The sequence below is a fragment of the Curcuma longa genome, chromosome 11 (genome assembly GCF_044706935.1).
Source record: "Curcuma longa cultivar G26 ecotype Majalengka, Jawa Barat chromosome 11, ITB_CL_G26_1.1, whole genome shotgun sequence".
In the NCBI taxonomy this organism is placed as follows: Eukaryota; Viridiplantae; Streptophyta; class Magnoliopsida; order Zingiberales; family Zingiberaceae; genus Curcuma; species Curcuma longa.
In genome coordinates, this window is record NC_133871.1 from 15,497,315 (window position 1) to 15,522,638 (window position 25,324).

Genomic DNA, 25,324 nt, shown 5'->3' on the forward strand with positions numbered 1-25,324 from the left:
TCGAGGGTTGTCCACTGAGACATCATTTAGGTACCAGAGTACAAATTAACAAGAAAAGATGAGAAAGTGCAATCGAGGAAGGGGGGAAACCCAAACCAGGCTCCCATGTGGGCATCAGCTGGATTCTAGTGACGACCAAACTTTATGGCCGGAAATAGTTGTTTCCTGTCTTCCTTTCTCTTCTTTTATTGTGTCTCATGGAGGGTTGGTGGAGGAAGCTGCAATCACTGAAGGGCGCAAACAACGATAAGAACTTAGGTTCAGATGTACAGGTATTGATACAAAATGAAACTGTCTTTTAGTTGGATAATCGATTTCCCTGTTAAACCAAAGGTGATCATACTTTCAAGAGTTCAACCTTAAGATAACTACAAGTAATTTAAAAAAAACTCATATTATTCTCGATATATAGTTTTTAAAAATCAGATCTGCAAGTAAATCGCATGATCAGGATGCTCAGGTTCAGGCGAAGTTCTAAATTAACGCTCATCATTGAATGCAGCGAAAAACAGGTTTGCCCAGGAAAGATAGGAGGAATATTTGGAGTGCTATTTTATAATAAAAGTTGCCATCCTGAGCTAAGGTTGATGATGGGCCAACCGCTGCTTTACAGATCAACACACCATCATCGTCGTCGTGTCCCCTGAAGATAACAAATGCTAGAAATACATGAAACATTCCTTCGATTAATTAGCTGAGTGATGAAATTGCCAGCCACCAACATATTCAATCAGTCGTTGGGTATGGAGTCATTTTCACTCCTGGAGATTCTTCTTGCAAAAAAGGACAAGCAGTGGAAGTAATCAATAGCTTACTACAAGTATAATGAATCTGTCTAACTCATTTTAATCAATTTCAGGAGGGCATATGCATTTACCTCCTGATAAATATATATATATATAAAGCTTGATTTCATGATTTGATCAAATATGTTGATTTGACATGATCCATCAAATCAAGTGAATTTGACTTGAAGGAAGAGCTTGGTTGGTTCAACCTGATATTGCTGATCAAACCAAGTTGGCCTCATCAATCCAAAACTAATTAAATTGAGCCGACAAAAAAAATTAGTCAACAGGTTTGGTAGATTGACTGACTAGTCTCTTAGATGAATTTGAATTAAAAATCACCGAACTAAATTTTTTTAAATATGATTGCAATTTTAATTTTAGGTTTTTTTATTTGGATAATAAATGCTTGCTTATTTAGTTTAGAGACATATGAAAGAGAATTTTAAATTTTCATATTCATCCTCACTAAATTGAAGCAAACCCACAAGCGCTATCATAATGAGACAATTTCAAACCATGAAGAGAGGACCAGTAATCAAAGGTAAGAGTGGCAAAGTACAATGGAGGTAGCAACTAAACTAACATCACCTTGGTGTTTTTGTGTTTATCTACTCTTTTAATTGTTCATCCCAAGTACTTTGTGAAGAGGAACAAATAAATTATATTGAAGGTATCTATTCAGTTTTCAATTAAGAGCCAGATCTATGTTAAAAGAGCAAAGAGCCTGCTCCCTCTTTCACAAACATTGAGGAACTACCACTATAGCAAGGATAAACTGTAAAGGCTATAGTGCATTAAATTCCGTATATTTATCATCAAAAGTACGAAAAACGTTCACGTGCATACAGAGTATCAATTATTAGCCCTCTGGTTACTGTCTATGCATGCACGTTCAAAGCATAGGCCTGCAAACCATAAAAGATATGTAGATCATGTAAACAGCTAATCTAATCTTTGACACCTCATGTAACTTGTAAGTATGCACGACGCTCAACCATAATAGTAATTATGGTGTATTTTCTTGTTGCATGCAATGCAAACCTCATCAAACGACAGCATCAATGGCTTGATGATCTTCTCTCTGCAAGCTGTTTGTTCAAAAATTCCAGCACAGACTTGCGCTGCATTTAGGGATAAACAATATTAGCAGGTAGATGAACTAAAAGGAAAAGAAACATTGGTAGTGATTAGGTTAAATCAGCTACCTTTTGTTCTAGTCCAACTTCATTTGAACTCAGGTTCAATGATTCCAGACAGCTTATTGCTTCCTCGAATCCATTTGTTGCGACATCTTCATTTCCTAGATTTCTATCCACATCCGCAACTTTGGCAAGGGAAACAGCTAAATCAACAACCTACGAAGAAAACTGTTTCCAAATAAGATGGGAAATAAATTAAACATTAAGAAACACAAATGCTACTCAAAATACATAAACCTAACAATGTCAATAGGAAGATTTATTCAGTTACATGGCTTACATTTTGTCAGAAGAAACTCATGAAGTGTATGGTCATATACTTCATGCAGTAATGGAAATTTTAATACTATATAGGAGAAAAATTGAATCATTGGCAATTATTTTTATAATGATATGCCCTATACATAGAATTATCTCTACATCCTGCTTCATAGCACTATATCTACAAATGCTGATCACTACATGTAGCAGTAGATACTATATATACCACATAGCCAGAACATCCATTGTCACATCCTTACCAAGTAACAGTGCAAACATCAACCTGAATTCTAATACTTCCAGGATCGTTAGACAGAAAATGCCAAAATTTTAGTTCTGTCTTGTGTTAATATTTTGTCCAGTTATGTATTACCATGTATTATTCTCACATATGGCATACTTATATTGGCTTAAGAGAGAAGAATAAACTTGTTTTCTTGAACATGTAGCGCACTAATACATGCATGTGAAACAAAAACTGGGAAAATTGCTAACCTGGGAAGACAAACTTGAGTTCTCTTTGACAGCATTTCGATGAAATTTCAAAGCTTTTGCGTAATAATTTCTTGCTGATTGCAAGTCTCCATCATAATATTTAAGATCTCCAACTTTATTTAAAGAAACAGACAGTGTGTGCACCAACTACGGAAGAAAAGAAAGCAGAAGTTTGTAATGACAAGCTAAAACAAAAACCAAATCAAGAATCATACAAGTGTTCAATCAAGTCAATTATACTTGAAAAAAAAAACTAAAAATACAAACCTCAATATCAGTGGCAGGCAGTTTTGTGAGAAACTCGACACTCTCTTCATAGAAAGCAATAGCTGACTTAGCATCCCCCATTGCTCAACTGCAAGGCAAAGAATTAAGTTCAACAACGGTCTCATAATAGAAATTATTTGAAAGACTACTGCTAGCCAAAGTTAAACATAATGAGAAAAGGCTATTTTATACTATAAAATTACCCAACAAATAAACCATTTAGAAACTTTTAAAATTGTGTTGTATCTTTTGATATGTCACAAGTCATTTTCATATCTCTTAAAATTGATTGGCTGACCACTTATCCTAAAAGCTTGAGTTCTTAGATAATGGCATAGCTGAGTTGGTTACAACAGAGCAGAGTTGCAAAAGATTGAGTTCATAGATAATGAACTAATCTATATACTTATATTTCCCTTATTTTTTACTTGGAAGTGAATCACAATCCAAGATCATACTGGACTTTGAAACAAAAAACACATTGCATGACATGTCGTTATTTATGTTTACTTGAAGGTTCTCAATGCCTCGAATCTGTATCTAGCTTTTGAAAGTTGAAATTTTAGAGTTTTAAAAAACATTATGATACTAATTCACAATATCTTTGCTTATAGAAGACTTACTAGTAATAATTTAACTATGAGAACAAGATTCTTACAAATACAATATGCAAAAGATGTAACAAAACTAGATTATCACCTTGTTGCTAGAAATGCACTATAAAATGGAATGATTAAACATCCGTGCAATAATTTATATGTCAAAAGTATAGTTCTATGTCCACAGTTGCTTAACAGATAAAGCAGGTATGAAGCTAGAAATAGTGAAATACACACCAACAATCCCCTAGCATCCCTAGAACAGCTCCAAGCTGTGAATATAATTCAGATGACTTTCCCAATGTCTCCAACTGTTTTCTGATATCCTCTGCGCACACACTGAGTCTTGATTTAGCACTCTCTATATTTTGTCCACAGAAGGCCTGCATATGGTACATAGCATGCCGTGCATATTATATAGAAATTATCCAGTCATCAGTTCAAACAAGTAATAAAAATAATTTACTTAATTTAAATATTATTAGTGATATAGATTTGTAAGTTTCATGTAGTTGAAGATGATGATGACGATTTCGGACATCAACATTTTGCATAAAAAATTATAGCATTTTCATTTTAGACTTCCAACTTCAGATGAAAGATCAGCTGGTGTCACATTCTTAGCAATTGCCATGAGAATTTATTTCAAATTCAAACCACTATCTCATCATTTCAGACCACAATCACCAATTTTTCACATAAAAAAGCTTGATACAGTTTCACTTTAGACTTTCACCATGATATTGACCTCTAAACTTAGCATTTAATACCAAAATTTATGCTCAAGCAATTAGGGGGGCGATGGGTTCAGGAAGGTTCTTGACCAAAATTTAATCCAACCAACATTTTTCAGATTAAAAAAATCATCTGAAACCAAGTGCAAGAGACTTGGCTCTACTTGAGTCGAGTTGATAGAGTCAAGTAAGTTATTGGGTTTTAGGTCATCACCAAGTTCTTACTAATATCAACACAAAAATCAACTTAATGTAACTTAAATTAAATTCCAATATTTTTTGTTAAATATAAATAATTATTTCTTCTATCCACCAATCAATTAGAGCCATGAGATTTTAGATTTTTTAATGGTAATGGTACATACAAATAAGTAAATTACTCCAATTAATTAGTTATAGGATTTCCATTGGATGATTTATCATATATTTTTAATTTTAATATATTTCAATAATTAAACTAGGGTCAGGGTCAGATTTATTGCATTTTTAGATATCTATATTTGATCGAAAGTCCAAAGGCAATATATTTGTCGACCCACGAAACGACCCAAAACCATAATAATCCAATTTTTTTGTGTCAGATTGGATTAGGTCAGGTTGGATATCCATTATTAGATCAAGTTTTTTGCCACCCATAGAAGCAATCAAGACCAAGCATGGATTAAAAATACTTCTTTTATTTCAGCATATTCATCCTAAAGTGCATAAAGTAAAGAAAACAAGCAAGCAAAGCAGAACGATTTTGTTGCACAGTGCTAATAACCAAAAGAAAATAAATGGAAAAAAAATAACCATCATACCCTCATAGCCTGTTGCACTAGGAAAGATCCACACTCCATGGAGACATCACCATATATCACAGTTTGGGGAACATATTTTCCTTCCATTCCATCTGTATTAATTTGGGACCTCTTGATTCAAGCATGACCATCAATGAATCGATCAACCGTGACCTGGAGTTCTTTATCAGGCTCAATCTTCTCTATATCAGCACCACAAAGTGGGCAATCATTAAAGCGGGATATGCAAACTCTGAATATAGTAAAATAATGTTATCATAACATTCTCCCATGAAAAAGAGATGAAACTTAAGAGTTGTATCCATTACTCACTTGCAAAATTTGTGGCAAATGGCATACATTTGGTGCTCTCATAGAGCAAGCTTTGGTAAATCATGCAACTTAAAGGACCAAGATTAAAAGTTTGTGAGTCAAAGCCATAGGGACATTTTGGAGATGTAGTATCAGAATCATTGCTCTTATCACCTCCCTTGTCTTCATGCTCAGCATTTTTTTGATTTGGTTGAGACCTCATTGAACAGACAGCATCGACTGAAGCTCCTTTAGCAAATGGACAAGCTGAACTCATTTTGCTCGACTGCACCAGTAAAGAAGATACAGAGATTAATTGAAACTTGAAAGGTACATTTTTACTTACACATAAGCAAAGGATCACAGAATATTTATGGCATAACATTGGGATTGGATTGCAAAATTCATGCATGTTCTCCACATTTTGCAGATCAATCAAATGATTTACTACGGATCTGTTGTTATTGCAATTGAATATGGATTTGAACAAACATACACATGTTTGTAAAATCTACTCCTGCTCAAGTCATGCTCGCATAAGCAAAATGACACTTGAATCCATGAAAAATATGAAAATTTGAATTTACCGCCTAGATGTCAAATAAATTACGAAATCATCACTAATGCCTAAAGCTGCTCTTTCATTTTTTTTTATTTTTGTTTATGGTACTCAACATTGAAAAAGAATCTAACTTTACCATGGCATTTAACTATTTATGGTGGTTGCCAAATTTTCAGTAAAATGAGTCATTTTAAGTTTTTAACATTGGCATGGCTATTCATTTCTAACTTCCCTAAAGTCACAGAGAAATTTATAGAACTTACATAGTGCAAATAAATCTAGGTGTGTGCAGACATCACAATCACTCTTTAGAGATTGTATCATTAGACATCTAATATGCTCAAAACACATGAAAGTAAAAAAAAAACGTAAACCACATAGTCAAGTTAACACAATAAAAAACAAATCACTCTTTCAGAGATTGTATCATTAGACATTTAATAATTAATCAGAACACATGAAAGTAAAAAATGTAAACCACGGTCAATTTAACACCATCACAAACAATATTATATCAGGCAATTAAATGATTTGTGAACTGAATCATGATCTACAACCACACAATCCACCATGATTCTGATAATGATCTAGATAATCTAATGTCGAGTAAATGACCCTCAAGATTATCAAGTCACATCTCTGATCCCCAATAGAGAGCTATCCATGACCTAGGAACTCACATTAAGAAAATAAGAAAGAGGCCTTGGCATCTAAGTCATATATAAGTTCCTTATATCTTCAATAAAATAAACATCATGATCAGCATAAGGTTTTATAGGAGAGATAATAAGAACTTCAAATCACTAGATGTACAGGAAACAACAAACCAATCACCATTATTGTGCAGCCCACCATCGTAAAAGTCTCTCCCTCAAACAATTAAAAGAAGATAAATGTGGTAATATAGCTCATGCTAAAGATCAAATTGACGATTAGGATTATTTATCTTTCTTTCGAGGGAAGGGGTTTCATGGGTGAAAAAAATTCCAAAGGAAGAACATTATAGTCCATGAAATTATGCCACAAAGTGTCAAAACATTAACGGATGAGCTTTCATTCTCTAATCTGAATCCAGATTGACTAGAATCTCAAGATCACTGTCTGCTCCACCTGAATATAACAATTACCCTCCAAAAATAAAGGCAATTTAACTCAAAACTTTTCGAGTTACCATGACTGTTGAGGTTTAATAAAACCTAGCTGCGAGAACGAGAAGAAGCATTCTAGAGAGAAAACTCTTTAAAAACAGATGAACCGCATATGAAACCTAGCGATAATCCCTTAAATTAAAAAAAAAAAATCAAAATTTCATCCTCAATCAGATAGGATCCAATTCTGTGCAAGCTATGCAACAATAAAACCCCTAAACAACCAGCTCCAACTTCAGCAATCCACATTCCTCTTGTATAAAACGGTAGATCTAGTAAAATAAGAAGAAGGAGAAGAGGAGGAAGAGGAATACGAAGAAAGATACGATCTGAGAGGGCAGGGGAGTCGCCGCCGGGTTCGTCGGACGCGATGGGAAACCGACTGATGAAGGAAGCGTTACGAGGTGCGGCACAGCCGTATGGATTCTCATTTAAATGTAATTTATCCCACTGTCGATTCATATTTATTTTATTATTTAAAATTTTTATAATTTTAAATTTATCCCACTGCAAGGATTCCTAAAGTCAACTCTAAAGTCAATTTCTGGATAGAGGTTTGGGTTTGGACTTTCGGATCCATTGCCTTAGCAATCAATGTCAACGGGGTTGGATTGAATGCGCAGCCAAAACGGATACCTATGAAACGATCAGTTGGCTCCCGTCAATTTCTCCCAACCATCTCCGTTCGCGCCAACTTCCCTCCTCCCATTTCCAACTCATCTCTTCCTCTCCCGTCCAAATCCTCCCTGGCCTCTTTCTTCTTGCCCTATAGTCGAGGCCAGCCACCCCCTCACCCACCATCCTTCCCCTCCCCATGGGCAACTGCTTCACCAAGCAGCCGGGCGAGCCGGCCTCGGCCGACCCTGACGTCGCCGAACCCAATGGCGCCTCCGCCGACGCCCCTGTTCAGGATCCCCCTGCAATCCCCAGCGCTGGTGTCGCCCCGGCCAAGTCCGCCTCCCCCATCGGCCCCGTCCTCGGCCGCCCCATGGAGGACGTCCGCGCCACCTACTCCCTCGGCAAGGAGCTCGGCCGCGGCCAGTTCGGCGTCATCTACCTCTGCACCCACAAGGCCACCGGCGAGAAGCTGGCCTGCAAGACACTCGCCAAGCGGAAGCTCACCAACGAGGAGGACATCGAGGACGTGAGGAGGGAAGTGCAGATCATGTACCACCTCTCCGGACAGCCCAACATCGTCGAGCTCAAGGGCGCCTACGAGGACAAGCAGTCGGTGCACCTCGTAATGGAACTCTGCGCCGGAGGCGAGCTTTTCGACCGCATCATCGCCAGGGGCCACTACACCGAGCGGGCCGCCGCCTCCTTGCTCAGGGTCATCGTGCAGATCATCCACACCTGCCATTCCATGGGGGTCATACACAGGGACCTCAAGCCCGAGAATTTCCTATTGCTCAGCACGGACGAGGACGCGCCGCTCAAGGCCACCGATTTCGGCCTCTCCGTCTTCTTCAAGCAAGGTCCGTTTCGATTGAATCGAATCTTTTTGTTCATCCTAATTGTTTAAATTACTGACTTGTCTCCCAACAGGCGAGGTATTCAAAGACATAGTTGGCAGTGCATATTACATAGCACCTGAAGTCCTCAAACGAAGTTATGGACCCGAAGCTGATATTTGGAGCATAGGGGTGATGCTCTACATTTTCCTCTCTGGTGTTCCTCCTTTTTGGGCTGGTATTTTTTTTTTCTCCTTATTGAACAATTTGAAGTATTGTCTTTGGAGAATAAAAATTAAAACCAAGATTTGTTTCTTCAGAATCTGAACAAGGGATCTTCAATGCTATTTTAAGAGGAGAGATGGACTTCGCCAGTGACCCGTGGCCTACAATTTCTCGTGGCGCTAAGGATCTTGTAAGGAAAATGCTGCGTTTGGACCCCAAACAAAGGCTAACTGCATTTGAAGTTCTCAGTATGATTTCCTTGCTTATTTCCATAGTAGCTTTCGTCATATAGTTTATTTTTCTCTTAGAAGGGCATTGGTCTCTGATTGGTAGTCAGAAATAGTTTTATACATGCATCTTGCAAAAAATCAAGACAAACTTTGCCTGGAAGGAAAAACATAATCATGAGAAACTCTTGAGGTAGTTTAACCAGCAGCCTGCAATCTAACCATCAAAAATAGTTTCTATCATTCTTTTGTTTTTCATTCAAAAATCTCTTTCTGTAAAATTTTAAATTGCCAACTTATTACGAACTTGTAATGCAGATCATCCTTGGATCAAAGAAGATGGAGAAGCACCTGATACACCACTTGATAATGCTGTTCTCAATAGACTGAAACAATTTAGAGCAATGAATCAATTTAAGAAGGTTGCTTTAAGGGTAAATTCTTGTCATGCATTCGATTAACGCAAGGTCTACAAAATTTTGTATTAAGCGCAGTTGCTTTTTGAAAAAAAAAACAGTAAATTCCTATGGTAGAACAAAACATTAACCTATGTTGGATAATATTATGAAAATTAGTTAAGAATCTCATAGGAGAAAATGCTTGGATAGAGAAAAAGGGTGGTATAATTGTTTCCATTTTGATAAATTTCTACTATTTTGTGTGCAGGTGATTGCAGGATGCTTATCGGAGGAGGAGATACAGGGTCTAAAGGTAATGTTCAAGAGTATGGACTCTGACAATAGTGGAACTATTACTCTTGAAGAACTAAAGCAGGGTCTTACAAAGCAAGGAACAAAACTATCAGAGACTGAAGTCGAGCAGCTTATGGAAGCTGTATGTTCTTGAAGATCTAAACAAGTATATTTGTTATGCTAACTTTTTGGTACTCATTGCATACCATTTATTGTAGGCTGATGCAGATGGTAATGGAACAATCGACTACGAGGAGTTCATCACAGCAACAATGCACATGAACAGAATGGATCGAGAAGAGCATCTATATACAGCATTTCAATACTTTGATAAGGACAACAGTGGGTAAGTTCTTACAACACAATCTTTTGTTAGCACTTGCAACGATTCAGTCCTCTAACTGATACTTGATGGGCATATGTGTGTTTATAATTTAGCCATATTACGAGAGAAGAACTTGAGCAAGCTTTAAAAGAGAGAGGGGATGTACGATGAAACAGAAATCAAAGGTATCATCGATGATGCTGATGTTGACAATGTAAGTAGATAGAGCTCTTGGAGCAGTTAAAACAAGAAAGAATTCAGTTGTTCAGGAGAAAAAAAAATAGAAACACTGATGATATATATAACTTTCTTACAATCTGCAGGATGGAAAAATTAACTACGACGAGTTTGTGGCCATGATGAGAAAGGAAACACCTGAGCAGAATCCAAAGAAGAGAAGAGATCTGGTTTTTGGATCATAAACGTTGTTGGAGCTTGTGAACGTGATTAATACTTTTTTTCCCATAAAAGCTGTACAAATCTTGTTTGTGGAAATGAGTTAGGAGAAGAGTTCAAGTGTTCAACCATGTTTGTCCCATTTGAGATAGGATTTCAGATATTCCAAGTGATACAAAGAATCTACCGAACTGGTAATGAGCCCACAAATGATAGTGACCAAAATTGCTCATAAAAATAAGGCATCAAGTCGCATCAAATAAATCAAAATAGGTGAATGTTCAAAGAAAGAAATGAACCAAACAGCTGGTCCCAAGGAGAGAGACAATCACTGTGACAACTATATCTAACTGTAGTTTCAACTGGCTTTCTCAAATACAATTTTACAAATTACTGGAAAGGTAAATTGCATCCACACCGGCCGTACTTCGCGCGCAACACGTTGATCCACAAGCTGTCAGTTCTTACGACTAATTTGTCTCCTGTCTTGCTAAAATCCACTCCGCAATCTTCCAGCCACATTCCATGCATCTACACCGAGCAGGATTATGGAGCCTCCAAACAAGGATGACGCGCAGGAACGGCGAATTGCCTGCCTCCTGCTTTGCCCAAATGCGAAAACATGCAAGATTTTCTGTGGATCAATGTTCTTCACGGAGATTCTCCATATCTTTTGAAGTGTTAGCTGCATTTTTACTGCCTGTAACTGGTGCGTCGATTCGCTGAAATGCATGAGGGAGAGAAGACCATAACTACTGGCCTTCATGGCCGACCTTCTCAGCTATCGCAGCTACTGTTGTACTACAGCAGGCAGCTCAACAGCACATGCGCATTAATTGGGTTTGCAGCGCGCCTCCATAGTCGTGCCGTTACCGCGTTGAATTATCTAGATCCACTTCCCTCCATTTCTGCTTCTCCACGCACATGGCGGCGGCGCTCGAGTGTTGGTCCGGGCGGCCGAGCACGGACGATGACGCCGTCGAGCTGGTTCTCATGCACACGCATGACTGCTCCGCCACCGCCTCCTCTGTCTGCAACTCCTCCTCCTCGACCTCCTCCTCTTCCTCTCCGTCTCCCCATTCCGCTCCCCTCCCTCCCCCAACCAAAAAGTGGCAGCGCATCGGCCGCAACATCGCTGGCGCCTTCGCGGCCCTCCGAAGCTCCCTCAATCCTGACACCTCCCGCGAACCCTCGCCCTTCGACCGCCTCATCCGCGGCGTCGGCCGCTTCCGGAACGCCGGCGGCCCACCGCCGGACAAGCTCGTCGCCAGCGTTCGCCGCCACTTCGAATCACTGCCCAATAGGTAATGTTGGATTGCCTGGGTTCTTCCACCATGTTTCTTGTGCTCCATTTGCACGAGTTAACCCTAGAAAAACTCTTGTGCTGATGGCGCAGCTACGGTCAAACAGGATTTGACCTCAAAGATGTGCTCTTGCACATGAATTTAATGGAGCAGGCGTCGACCGATGACCACCCCGCAGTCCACATTCAACAGATCCATGACGATGGAGTAGACACGGAATCGGTTTTCCGTCTCACATTCGCTTGCAGCTCGCCAGTGTCGTGGCCGGCTATGTCGGCAGCGCTCAGTAGCTCTTCGATCCGCTGCAAGAAGGTCCAGATATTTGAGAAGAACGGCTTCACGCTCGGGGTCGTCACGGTCCTGGTTCAGCGGGGAAACGAAAGCCCCTTCAAGGCCCGGATCGAGACTTCGTTGAAGGCGGCCATCAAGAAGCCTAAGAACAACGGCATGAAACTCTCACTCCGTCTTTGCGGTTGTCAAGAAGAAAGCTCAAGGGGCATCGACGAAGACGCCCAATTTGGCGCGAAAGACGGGCAACGACCCGACGCAGAGCGACTCCACCGGACGCCGCTGCCGAACCCGCTCCCAATGTCGTCGGTCGTCATCTCGATCGATGAGTGGCAGAGCATCCGATCGGGCGGCGACGACATGGGGAGATGGGTGCTGAGCTCTCACGAGGTCGAGCTCGTCGAGAGGACGGGGCCTAATTCGTTCGAGGGCGTTCACAAGGGGCGGAGAGTGTGGATCAAGCAGCAGAGAGGCTGCGAGAGGGGAAGTTCCTATGACATCGAGGTGAGGCAGGACCTGCTGCAGCTAATGAGCTGCGGCCACAGGAACATCCTCCAATTCCATGGCATTTTCTTCGAAGAAGACCAGGGCCTGTGCGTGGTGACCAGGATGATGGATTCAGGCTCATTGCATGATATCATCCACAAAAACAGAAAACTGCCGATCGAGGAGGTGACGCGGATCGCACTGGACGTGGCTGAAGGGCTCATGTTCATGAACAATCACGGCGTAGCTTACAGAGATCTCAACGCACGCAGGATTCTGCTGGACAAGCAGAGAAACGCTTGCCTTGGCGACATGGGAATACTCGCCTACTGCAACAACGTGGGAGAGGTGACCGAATATGAGATGGCTGGCTATCGATGGCTAGCACCTGAGGTCAGTTTAATTTCTTCGCTGTTACAAATTCGATTGCCTCAGCTTCTCCGATATCGTTCATACTGATGATGATTGATACAGATAATCGGCGGAGACCCTGAAACTGAAACGGAGACCTGGATGAGCAATGTGTATAGCTTCGGCATGGTGCTCTGGGAGATGGTCTCCGGGGAAGTTCCTTACGCTTGTTATTCGCCAGTCCAAGTAGCAGTCGGAATTGCTACGTGCGGGTTGAGACCTGAAGTGCCTGAAGAGTGCCCGCAGGTTCTGAGGTCACTGATGCACAGCTGCTGGAATGATAACCCAGCAAAGCGACCTCAGTTTGCAGAAATCATCTCAATTCTTAATGGCCAAAATCCTTCCTAGTCTCTTTGTCCATGCTGTTTGCTATGTTCTACTACTAGAGCAATCAAGACCGTTCACCTTTGAGTCTATTATTATTATTATTTTTATTTATACTTCAATGAATTTTTAAGGATTTAAAATTATATAAAAAAGGAGCAACCTTTTATAACTGCAGCATTAAAATATAATAAAACCTCACCTACCTACCGTTACAACCACTACTACATTAATTTGTTCTCAGAAACCAACGTCCGGGCTACCGTAACCGCCGCACGATACGGTTTTTACTGGCTCATCCTCGTAACGGATATTGAACAAAAAAAAAAAAAGGAAAATTTTATTTTATTTAACCGCAATGAAACAAACCGACCCAACGAACCGCACCGGCTCCATCCCCTTCCTCTGCTGTCGTTTTTTCGATCTGCCCCTTTATAAAATTAATAATCAACGGAGAGGAGGGCGTGATGGCGTCGGAGGAAAGGAGCTGCGGCGGCGAAGACAGGGGGGATCAGAAAGTGAAGGGATCGTGGAGGCCGGAGGAGGACGCGGTGCTGATGCGACTGGTGGAGCGGCACGGGCCGCGCAACTGGTCGCTCATCGGCTCCGGCATCCCCGGGAGATCGGGGAAGTCGTGCCGCCTCCGGTGGTGCAATCAGCTCAGCCCCGGCGTCCACCACCGCCCGTTCACCCCCGCCGAGGACGCCTCCATCGTCGAGGCCCACGCCCGCTTCGGCAACAAGTGGGCCGCCATTGCCCGCCTACTCCCCGGCCGCTCCGACAACGCCATCAAGAACCACTGGAACTCTACCCTCCGCCGCCGACGCCGCCGCTCCGCCGAGGTGGCAGCGGCGGCCGCTTCTCCGAGCCCCGATTCCATTGCCACCCTGTCCTCCGTCTCTCCTCCTCCCGCCGCTGCGGCCGTCGTCGGCGCCCGCGGCTCGGACGTGATGGAGGAGTACTCCGAGTCGGGATCGAGCAAGAAGCTGCGGCGAGTGAGCGAGGATCCCATTGTCGGAGCGGGGTGCAACTCAGTGGCGGCCGACCCCGCGACGTCGCTGTCGCTGAGCCTGCCGGGGGAGGGCGGCGGCGCGTGGAGGGCGAAGAAAGCAAGGGAGGAGGAGGAGGTGGAGCGGATGACACGTGCCTCGTCTCTATCATGCGACGGATGATCGCAGAAGAGGTACGGAGTTACATGGACAAGCTGCGATCGCAGGTGCCGGGAGAAGCCATTCCGGCGGTCATCAAACAGGAATCCGCATCCGACGCTGAAAGTTAGCATAAGCTTATGTTTACTCTGCTCGCATATTATTACTGCTTCGTTTTCTTTTCTTTTGAGAAGTTTATGCTGCATTATATTAACAACGCTCTGTTGGGAATGATTTTGTAGAGAAAACCTAAGATTAGTCTTGATTATGCTGTATAATTTTCTTGAAAAGATCACTTCGGATGAGTTGATGAACATTTGGTCTGAGTGGGAAACTAGGAGGGGTCTGATTTTGCGCTGTCAACTACAATTCCATTAATTGTTGCCAATATTTAATCTAGTTGGTTGAAGTTGTAGGATAGAATTAGGATGCGTGGCATTCTCCAATAGATTGAACCATCTTCCATTGTCTAAGAGGCTACTGACGTGACTGCAATATTTATTCAGTAGTAAATGCTATCTGCAGTCTCCGATCGATTGAACTCTCTGTAATTGTCTCAATTTCAAATCGCAGGATCTTATCAATATTTGTGGTTTGAAAATGTCTATGATCACCTAGAAGTTGTAATCACTTGCTCATCGCTTCAGGCGTTTGATAAGTCTTGACTCCATCGATCGAGGGGTTAGCTCTAATTAGTTGTCCAAACTTTCCTTCGATCATATGAAATCATCGAACCTAGCTTCTTGGTATTTGATATGCACAATTAATATGAAATAATATTTAACTTTTGGTTAGATGTTCAACTCTCAACTAACTCATCTAATATAATTTGTCAAGCAACCGCTTTTAACTGTCTCCACTTAGACTTAAACTTGTCAAAACTTCAACTTCATACCGACTCTGTTTGAACTTGCTCTATTTAGTTCTCAATTATGATTTTTTTATTTAGTTCTCAATCAAAAGACTTAACCACTTGTCTAACTTCATCAAGACTTAATCTTGTTTGATTCTCAATCACAATTTCATACTTGTCAAATAATCTACTTCACTTAATACAAAACTAACATAGCTTTACTCTTAATCACATGTTTGACAATCCTTTTTTAACTGGAACAGTGTGATATTACAATCCTTTTTGTAAATGAGGCATACTGCAATCGCATGTGTTAGTCTTCATTCCGATTCTCAAATAAATTATATCAGACACTAATATATATATTATATTATATTATATATGCACAAATGAAGAATTGTTTGGGGAGATAATATGTAACAAGCTGTTTCACTGATACGATATTCAATAACACATGTGAATGATTCAAGGTTACCTCTTTCACGCAGTCTATTGACCAAACATGCCTGCCATGGCATATAAAACATATATAATGAAAAAACAAAGAAGAAAAAAACAGGTCAGTAGTAGTAGTTCGTCGCAACTTCTATGCCATTATCTTGTCTTCCACCCAAGGATAGAAAAACTCTGAGTTGTGGGAATTTTTGCCTCCATCCTTGAGTGGATAACCATTCTGCTGCTTGCCTGCGCTGATTCGGCTCACTGGAGCCACTGGAGGTCCATCCTTCACCAGAGAAGTCACCCAGGACACGTCGGGTTCGTTCGATCCAGGGGTCGAAGATACGCCTCCGTGCACGGCCTGGTTGTTGCGGAAGGCAAACGTAGCAGATTTCTTGAGCTTGCTCAGTTCCTCACCTTGGACACTCCAATCCAATTTACCGTCTGGTGAGCGCCAATCGGACACCGCCTGTGGTGCGATGGTGGCCGTCGTCATTGCAGATAGGGTGGATTGGCGCCCGGCAGGTGCCCCGCGGTCGCAGAAGCTTAAGCTCCGTTTAGCAAACGCAGAAGCTCTCGAGTTCATGATGGCCTTCGCCATCGAATGGTCGAGTCCGAAGGAGGAGGATGCAGTGGCAATCGGGGAGGCAGATGAGGAACTACCATAGCTAGACAGCAGTTGAGACGGCTGCATCGATCTCACAGAGAGCCCCTGCAATTTGTTCAATAGTGATGGATCGACGGAACCCAACAAATGATTGTAATCAGGAGCCCCAGCGGCAGCTGCAGCTGCAACTAAGCTGTTTGTTCTTCGGACATCATCTATAAGCTTCTTCTGATACCCTTCCAATCCAAGCACCTCCAGGTCGACCTCCATGTTCCTGGCACTCTTTGAAGTCTTCAGCCTATTGCTCGGCAGCGGTAACGCTGGTGATGTCGCGACGCTGCCCGTCTGAGAAGACGCCGGCGAACCTGATTGCTGCATCAGCAACAGGGCCGTCGCCATGTCTATGGATGAAACACCCGGATGCGCCGATGATTTGGGCGATGGAAACGCTGCCGTTCCAGTCATCGAAGCGGCCGAGGGGTTCACCGTACGCAGCTCAACCACCTTGTGTGCAAAGAAGCAGACTCGGCGGTTGCATCCAGTCTCATCCTTGCAAAGCCGGGTCCGGTACTGTGCCGGGTGGAGCCAACTCTCGAACACCCCGTGGGCGTATTCGCAGGCATCGCCGTTGTGGCAACTGCCCTTGCGGAACTCGGGGCACGGCACGCAGCTGTAGGAGTGCTTCCGCGGATCTCGGCGCCGGGCGTTCTCGCCGGGGTGGGCGAAGGGGCACTCCGTCCAGTCGTGGGAGTAGGCACGGGAGCACGGCTTAATCTTGAAAGCATACATCCGGAACTCGTCGGTGACGTAGATCCCCGTATTGATGTCCGGAAGCATCAAATCAGGGGACTGCGGGTATTCTTTCTTCTCGCCTACTTTAGCTACTACCTCTTCTTTGCTCGGGGACGAAACCCTTGGACAAGTGGGAGATCTCAAGATTACTTCGAGGGATTTGAAGGCCGTGTTCGAGAACTGCCGGGCGACGATGTCCCCGGGTCGGTTGCCGCTCGCGTCGACGGCATCAATGACGTCGGGGAACGCGGCGATCAAGAGCTTAGCCGCTTCGAGGGATGCCTCCGATCCACCTGCGGCAGCACAGTGGAGAGCGGTGGCGCCATCGGAGGCTGCGCGACGGGCGGCCTCGGCAGGGCGTGCGGAGAGGATATAGCCCATCACAGAGATGCTTCCGTAGAGGGCTGCGATCATGAGCGGGGTACGTTGCTGGTACGCCATCGCTCCGGCAGAGGAGCGGCAGTACCACGGAGCGGCGGCGTCGATCGGAAGTCCGGCGTCCTCCACCGCTCGCTTGAAGGTGGAGAGGTCATCGGAGGCGGAAAGCTCGAGGAGAAGCGAGGCCGCCTCTAAGGAAGGGCTTCGCGCATCGGACACGGTGCCGGTCGGCGGCGGGGAGGACCTACGGCGGCCGGGGCACATCTTAATGATTAATAAACTAAGCAGCAAAAAAGCAATCAAACTGTAAACTGCAGTGAAGCGCATAGTCTCGCATGGAGGCCGCTTTTGTAAGCGCATGCGGTGCATTATTCATTAAAGTCCAAAACTATCTATAATTCCCGAATCTCACTTTTGAAATAAACCCAAAACTATGTATGGGTTTCCAAATCGTAATATTGTTCTTGTTATTATCTCATATACATCTTCTGTGGAAATTCTAAATCAATCAGGCTGTGTTATAGTAACTACTAAACTATAATTATTATATATATTATAATAATTATGATATCATAGTTGCTATAACTACAACCGTTCTAATTTATATTTGTAGTAATTATGATTTTATAATTACTACAACTATAACAATTATAGAGTTATGAAATTATAATTGCTATAATATAAAAAATAATCTTAAATAAATAAGAGTAAAATTCTTTGAAACATCTTAAAAATCTTTAAATGATTTTTTTGGGTCTAAGACTTATGGATTATATCTGATAATAAATATAAATTTCTGAATGAGTTTCGATTTGTAATAGTTATGAAATTGTAATCACTATAATTATATAACAACTCAATTATAATAGTTATGAAATTGAAATTGTTATAATTGTAACAATTATAAGTTCGTGATTATTATAATGTACCTCCAATATAAGATTTAAATGAAAAATATATAAGAGAAATAATGATAAAAATAATATAATAAAAAATAATTGAATAATTATATAAAGAGATAAGATTTTTTGATAAAAAAAATTAAAATGAGACATCACATTGATAATTAAAAAAAAAACCCTTTGATCTGTGCCTAATAATAAATTCGTCAGGTAGCTAATGTCATGTATGTTCCCCAGGAGTGAATTTAGAATTTGAAACAATAGGGACTGCTTCGATAAAATTCACAATAATTATTAAAGAAACCAATATAAAAAACGTGGGAAGAAGGTGTCCGGGTCAAAGCGTGGACCGTCGGGATGTTGCCTTGGTCTTGCCGTCGGAGTGGAACGAAATGATACGGTGGACCGGCGTGACGTCATTTGATCACGAGCGATGGATTAGCTTAGCGCCGTCACTGGATTGCACCGACTACGCGGCATCGTGCGGTTCGAAGGGCATCTGGACCCCACCACAAGCACTTAGATAACTGCAGACTTCTCCGTCACGTTCGCCGCCGTCCAAGAAGGAAGGGTGGAGGAAGCAAGCGGACGCAAAAGTGGGACCGCGATTTCGACTGGTCGTTCAAAGACTTGGAATTTTTTATAGTCGGCCATGCTTTCTGATAACCATCTTGGAACCCAACATTTATAAATTTAATCGAGTGGAACTCATTCAGAAAAATACAATTGCTTCGCTTTAAAAAAAATCAAAATTTTTATTGTGTCGACACATTCATGATGTGGACAGAAACCTAAAAACAATTGTGCAATATTTTAATTTGTATTTATAAACAAGTCGCTCGTTCCTCGATTTCTAAATTATCCAACAAATGAGACAAACCACTAACTGTGGCATGGCCTTTCGCAGGGTTTTGCTCTGTTTCACATTTCATCGAACCTTCTCTGCTATCATGTGACAGAGAACTTCGGCTCCAGCCCGTGGTCAACCTCCACCTTACAGTTCTTCAGCATAGGCAATCAAAAAGTAGCACGGTTATTTGCTAGTGAATACAAAATTATAGCATTTCTGTACTTGATTCAAACTAAAACAATTAAATATACCTCCAGTAACTAAGATAAGAACAAATTAATTTATTTTAAATTACTTCAACTGAAATGCAAAGAATTGCGAAGACTCAATATGACAATTGCCGTATCCAGTTCTGAGGCCTTGAGGGCACTTAGCAATAATGAGGAGGTTGAGTCTAACCGAATGTGCGCTTGTAAGAATTGCGAAGATCAAGTTAATTGATCCGAGAATTACTACCGTGAATATCAAGAACTTGAAACAAAGAATTTTGAGAACATATTTACAAATTCAGTGAAACACATATACATCCGTCGGAGTTTACAGGAACAAAATAACATCCCTGAGTTTATATGTAAAGAAGTCATTACTTATCGGAAGCATCAGTGGAAGCAGATGCCCTGCAGATCGGGCAAACGTTCTTCATTTTCAACCACTGCGAGATGCAGCAAATATGGTAATCATGTCCACACTTCAGCCTTCCCAATTTTTTGTTGTCCTTGTATTCCTCCTGCAACCATTGCTTGCGCATGAGATATGATATTTGGTTGCTTAATGTTTTCCAAAATTTCTTGAAAGAGTTTAATAGTAAGACGAGTGCAGGCATGGTTAGAGAAATTGGTACTCACCAGGCATATAGCACACTTTCCTTCATCCTGTATTTGTTCACAAGAAACCACGCAACTTGAGACACTATCTTGTGACAAACCTGTATTGACATTTCCTATTCTTTCTCCCAAGGCAAGTAGTTCCTGAAAAAATGAGACTCATAATTCAGAGAACCCTAAAAACTCCGTCAAAGTGAAAAAAAAAAAAAGAAAGAGTTTTTACTTGCCTCGTAGCTCATGCCGTCTATATCCAATCTCATGTCTCTGTGCTGATCCTGTAGATTTGCAGTGTCAGAGAAGGCCAACCAATCAGCCACCATAGCAGACTGCATGATAGATATTGAAGTAGAGAAAAACTTAACATAAAAATAGGGAAAACAAAATCTGATGGATTATCTCATATTGAGCATATTTGTGGCATAGCCACTACAATCTTATAAATACATCATAGATAGTTCTAGAATGACATTAATTATTGTTTAATTAATTTGATCATCATTTATTAGGTCCTTGAAACCACACAATGCATGCATCTACTTTAATTTTCAAAAGTAACTTTTAACACTCCCTCTTAATTTTGAGAGATCTAACATTCCAAACTTTTCGGGTGAAAGCACATCCTTGTTGGTTGTATCGTAGTGCATCTACATCCTTTTTGACACTCTTTATACTGCCTTTGTTGAGCATTTGTCCACACTGAAGGGGTTTCTATTAGGGTTCTTCGTAGGTTTTTTCAATTACTTCCCAGAGATCTTATAAGATGAAAAATGTTTCCATTGGGCTTACTCCAATAATCATAGTGCTCTCAATCAAAAATTGAACCTTGACTTGGAGAGTATTGGAAGAGGGTATTTACCATCAGAAAAGGAAGAGAGTAAATAGAGGATACCACTGATATATATATTGAAGTAAAGAACAACTTAACCGTATAACAATAGGGAAAACAAAATCTAATGGATTATTTCATATTGAGCATATTTGTGGCATAGCCACTACAATCTTATAAATACATCATAGATAGTTCTAGAATGACATTAGTTATTACTTAATTAATTTGATCGTCATTTATTAGGTTCTTGAAACCACACAATGCATGCATCTGCTTTAATTCTCAGCATGCATATGCATTAATTCTTAGCATGTAATATGATGAAAGAAATATATAGTTAAACTTCTAATGACTTATACAGTGGAATGAGGTTGGCTAACCACAGTTGATAAGAAGTATGGGCTTAAGAGAAACTCGATAATATTTTTTAAGAGGGATAAGCTAATCATAACTGAATTCTGTATGATCATATTGCCCTCATTTTCTGTCTCGAATAAGTTATGTTTCTCTAGTTTTTATTACCATATACACGTGAACTTGTGTAGCATAAGATGTGTTATTAGCTTTCAAATTCTTTGTGATTAACATTATGTCAAGCCTAATCCAAGAGTGCATTTTTTTTAGTCCTGATCATTAAACAATTGTTCTGTCATATTTAACTTATTATTTTTGGCTAGAAGATCATTACTTCCTATTTTGTCAAATTTTATTTTTAAAAGTGAGCTAAAACAAGCACATTATGCCTGGTCCATTGAGAAACGTACTAAGTTGGATTGAAATAATAAATTAACTTGGCCTTGTTATGCCATCGCATGCAAATATGTGAGCATATGGGATGCAATGAATATGCAAATGTAGATGCATTCATCATTGTTTACAGTAATAAATAGATGAAACATTAGAATGATGCGACCACATAACAAAATCATTCAGGTAATACTTCCTCATATTGTTAAGAAAATCTACCTCAGGTGCCCATCTATTGGGGGTGTTTGGCCTATGAGTCATCAAATGAGACCTCTGATGTGCGCCTCTTGCACTAACCCCAGGGCGTGTATGTCCCATAATAGGAAGTAGCCTTTGAGATCTGGAAGATGAAGCTGTTTCCACTCCTACCAGTGCTCCAACAGCCCTATTGCTATAAGGGATAAATGAATAATTGTGGGCATTTGCACTTTGCACCGGCCCAGTGGTTATAAAGGAAGGGTATTGGAGAGTCGGCATGGGAGCATTTTGATTTCTGTTTTGTTCAAGATGAGGGTGATAAGCACTGTTTGTGGCAGTTATACCATTGCCAACATTATCTCTGGTGGTGGGTTGGTTCGACCTATGACTAAAAGAAATAGCATCTGCAATTTCCCAAAATAAAAGAATTAAGTAAAATGAAAAATATGCAGTCTAGTATCCAATACAGTAATTTGAGTTACCTGCAGTTGGAATCCATCCATAGGGAACCATATGTGCAGGAAAATGGTTCCACTGCTGAGTCATTCTTGAGCCTGATACTGCATCACCTGATGTATAAAGAGAATATGGCATGTCTCTTGATGCATAGAACCAAGCAGGTGGATGAAAGTCTTCACTATGCCGGCTCCTCACATTCCTCAGTGATCCTTCACCAGGAGGATTGTTATCACTCATGTAACAGGCTGGCATGCCAGTAATGTTCAAAGACAAGTTTTCAGGAGGTGGAGGAACATTTGGTTCTATACTAGCGGGGTAAGAGGGATAATTCATATAACTTCCAATTTGGGGATACCTAACAACATTAGTTTCAGCAGCAAGAGGTATAGTTGGGCTTTTTCTTTTGAAAGTGACTAATCTGTCAATATGAGGATAACTGGTACTGCATCCGTCGCCACTGAGAGATTGATTATAAGGAGGCAGCCACTGTGGGACTTGATTTGGAGGAAAGCTGGTAGAGCCTCCATTATACGTGTTCACATATGAACTATTTGATGTTCCTGCATTTGAAGGAGAACAGGCTGGAAATGCTGAAATGAAATTAGATGGTGGATGGTTGTTAGCTCTTGTTGCAAATTCAGGGGCAGTGGAATTGACCATGAGTGGTGCTGCAAGAACAAAGAATCATTTTCAAGATACAGGCTTCAATTCAAGTCTTTGAATTTGATAATCAAATAACATAGGCCTAATCCCTGCAAAATAAAAGAAAATTCTATTACGTACCCGAGACTAAGCCAGCATGATCACGAGGATGATTATTGGCTTCATTATGCTCCATCTTTGGCATCTAGAATTTATCACATAGAATTTTTTGTACTAGCAGGCGCTATGTGATTTTGGCTAAAAGGAGACCTGCTGAAAGAAAACCAGTGTTTTAGCAACTGGATAATTGGAAAATCTCTTGAACCAAAAGAACGAGGACAAACAGGATAAATCAGTTATCACTATATGAAGTTAATTCTCTGCAGAAAATTTGTTTGAAAGCAAATTGTTTAGTGGAGAAAAATTTTTTTGTAGAACCACGAGCTTCAACTACTTCAAATGGTATCAATTTAATATATTAGGAGACTGAAGCCAATTTAAGAGATTAATGCTGGATATGTATTCATGAAGATGTTCAGTGTCTTAAGAACAGTCAATTATCCTGAAATGTAGTAGTAGGTAGGGAAATGACACCATTTATCATAAAAGAAACTTTAATATAATAACATATTTGGAAGGTAAACTTATATGTGAAACTGGGACCAAAGACCATTCATAATATAGGTATAAAGGTTAAAACATTTATATAGGTCTCCAACATTTAAATACAACTTGTGATTAGCATACCATAAAAATGCTTGTGGAGTTCAATTTACATACATGGAAAATTATACTATCAAACAGGTACTCTGGGAATGGACCACTCTTTCAAAAGAGAAATGATGTTACCACCAGGATTAGAAAGATGAAGCATTTCTCTGTAGGACTGTAAAAATACAACATCTGACCATTAGTATTGACTCCTTTATTCTTCAAATCAACAAGACACTTTCACATGCTGAAAAAAAATATGGCTAGAAAAACTGACTGAATGTGCTATCATTGCAAGCCTTGGAACTGATTTATCAGCAGTCCTGTTGCATTTTGACATATTGATGTGCATGACAAAAGATCTCAAAGGTCAAAGATGTCACTGAGGTGGAGCTAAATAACCTGACACTCCAGAATAGCTCCTTCCAGTTATACATTATATATTGGCTATTAATCATCATGTTGAAGGAAAACACTTTTTACTAAATGGCCATCCACCAGAAATGACAAATTTTACGACTCCACCTAAAGCTTAATCTAAGAATTTATACAATCAGAGATAACTGAGCATAATCAAGATTTTTTTGAATCCTATCATCATTAAAAGATTCAGCAAGTAACATCTACCCCTTCCTCAATCATCATCATCTTCTACTCTCAATCTGGATGAATCTCATGGTACTTCTGTTTTGCAGCTAACCCCCATCATCTAAACTGTATGTTGGATAATCACCATTCACCCATTCAACTGAAGTACCTCATTCAGGTTTAATGCATGATCCTCGTCTGTGCAAAACATACATAGGCCTAGGCCAAGCTTGAAAAGCAACTAAAAAGACTAATCAAATTATGCAGTTGCTAAATCCAAACTCCGTTGACTCAATTAATCCTAAACATAAAACAAGGGAAAACAAAGGAAATTTCTAAGAGACGTGTTGATGGAATCATTCAGCATTATTCATTTGTACCACACTACAGCAAGTATCCTAGAAACTGATGAGCAACCAAAGTACAAATATCCTACAAAAGTGAACAATAAAACAACAGCATCAAGTGATATCGTGGTTGAATTTTTATCATGAGTATCATCTAAACAGTCCTCAGTCCTCACCGTGTGACTTAGGTCTCCGGGGATAAACAAAAAATTTAAATTATCTCGTGCTATAATTTGGACAAATTTTATTTGAGTAATTGCAATCGTAGCCAGCAATTTCGAAGGATGAACGGGAAATATGGAACCCACAATGCAAGAAAAAAAAATCCTAAGATGTGGTCGATAACATATTCAAACTATTGTTACCCTAATGTTATTCGTGAAGGAAAATAGACAATTATTAACTCCATTTTCAGAAAATTAAGCACGCATAACATCCTCTTGCAGGAGATTAAGCCAAAAACACCGCATCGTAAATTGCCAAACGGATAGGTCGTAAAACCAACATCAGATAAGAACACAAAAGGATGATCGGGCGATACCTAACAAATTTCCTCCGCTACGACGTTGCCCGCTCTCCGTTTAGGGTTACAAGAGGAGAGGGATGGACGCCGACGGGAGGAAAGAGAGCTCAATGGCGTCACGCGACAGCTAATGTTTTCCTCCTCTCGGCAACCATCCTCTGGGGATTATATAGAGAAAGAGGAAGGAGAGGAAAACGGAGCGACGACCCTTA

The 25,324-nt window shown here is 40.7% G+C and overlaps 4 protein-coding genes and 2 pseudogenes across 7 annotated transcripts; 3 read left to right on the plus strand and 3 right to left on the minus strand.

The window, feature by feature from the left end:
• Nucleotides 1-1,849: 1,849 nt before the first annotated feature.
• On the minus strand, nucleotides 1,850-6,709 carry LOC141842162 (protein NCA1-like; annotated as a pseudogene).
• A 1,426-nt stretch (nucleotides 6,710-8,135) lies between these two features.
• Nucleotides 8,136-10,238, plus strand: LOC141839226 (calcium-dependent protein kinase 17-like). Its single transcript, XM_074726924.1, has 7 exons — nucleotides 8,136-8,622; nucleotides 8,693-8,836; nucleotides 8,919-9,071; nucleotides 9,369-9,484; nucleotides 9,717-9,884; nucleotides 9,961-10,088; nucleotides 10,181-10,238. Exons 1-7 carry the CDS (start codon nucleotides 8,136-8,138, stop codon nucleotides 10,236-10,238), a joined length of 1,254 nt encoding a protein of 417 aa, XP_074583025.1.
• A 1,149-nt stretch (nucleotides 10,239-11,387) lies between these two features.
• Nucleotides 11,388-13,337, plus strand: LOC141841878 (uncharacterized). The gene is made up of 3 exons (XM_074730073.1): nucleotides 11,388-11,767; nucleotides 11,860-12,934; nucleotides 13,016-13,337. The coding sequence occupies exons 1-3, from the start codon at nucleotides 11,388-11,390 to the stop codon at nucleotides 13,298-13,300; spliced, it is 1,740 nt and encodes a 579-aa protein (XP_074586174.1). The 3' UTR covers nucleotides 13,301-13,337.
• Nucleotides 13,338-13,743: 406 nt separating this feature from the next.
• LOC141842425 (uncharacterized) lies at nucleotides 13,744-14,601 on the plus strand (annotated as a pseudogene).
• A 1,119-nt stretch (nucleotides 14,602-15,720) lies between these two features.
• On the minus strand, nucleotides 15,721-17,797 carry LOC141839655 (zinc finger CCCH domain-containing protein 33-like). Its single transcript, XM_074727454.1, has one exon. It carries the CDS (start codon nucleotides 17,754-17,756, stop codon nucleotides 15,864-15,866), a length of 1,893 nt encoding a protein of 630 aa, XP_074583555.1. The 5' UTR covers nucleotides 17,757-17,797; the 3' UTR covers nucleotides 15,721-15,863.
• Nucleotides 17,798-19,210: 1,413 nt separating this feature from the next.
• On the minus strand, nucleotides 19,211-25,277 carry LOC141837668 (uncharacterized). Of its 4 annotated transcripts, none has more exons than XM_074725038.1 (7): nucleotides 25,131-25,277; nucleotides 23,085-23,216; nucleotides 22,325-22,969; nucleotides 21,864-22,246; nucleotides 20,296-20,343; nucleotides 20,090-20,212; nucleotides 19,211-19,971 (listed from the first exon to the last, which is right to left on the minus strand). In XM_074725038.1, exons 2-7 carry the CDS (start codon nucleotides 23,146-23,148, stop codon nucleotides 19,828-19,830), a joined length of 1,407 nt encoding a protein of 468 aa, XP_074581139.1. In that variant the 5' UTR covers nucleotides 23,149-23,216; nucleotides 25,131-25,277; the 3' UTR covers nucleotides 19,211-19,827. The 4 variants fall into 4 exon arrangements, with proteins under 4 accessions (XP_074581139.1, XP_074581137.1, XP_074581136.1 ...); XM_074725036.1 differs by having other exon boundaries at nucleotides 19,213-19,971; nucleotides 20,296-20,394; nucleotides 23,085-23,213; XM_074725035.1 differs by having other exon boundaries at nucleotides 19,213-19,971; nucleotides 20,296-20,394.
• Nucleotides 25,278-25,324: the final 47 nt, after the last annotated feature.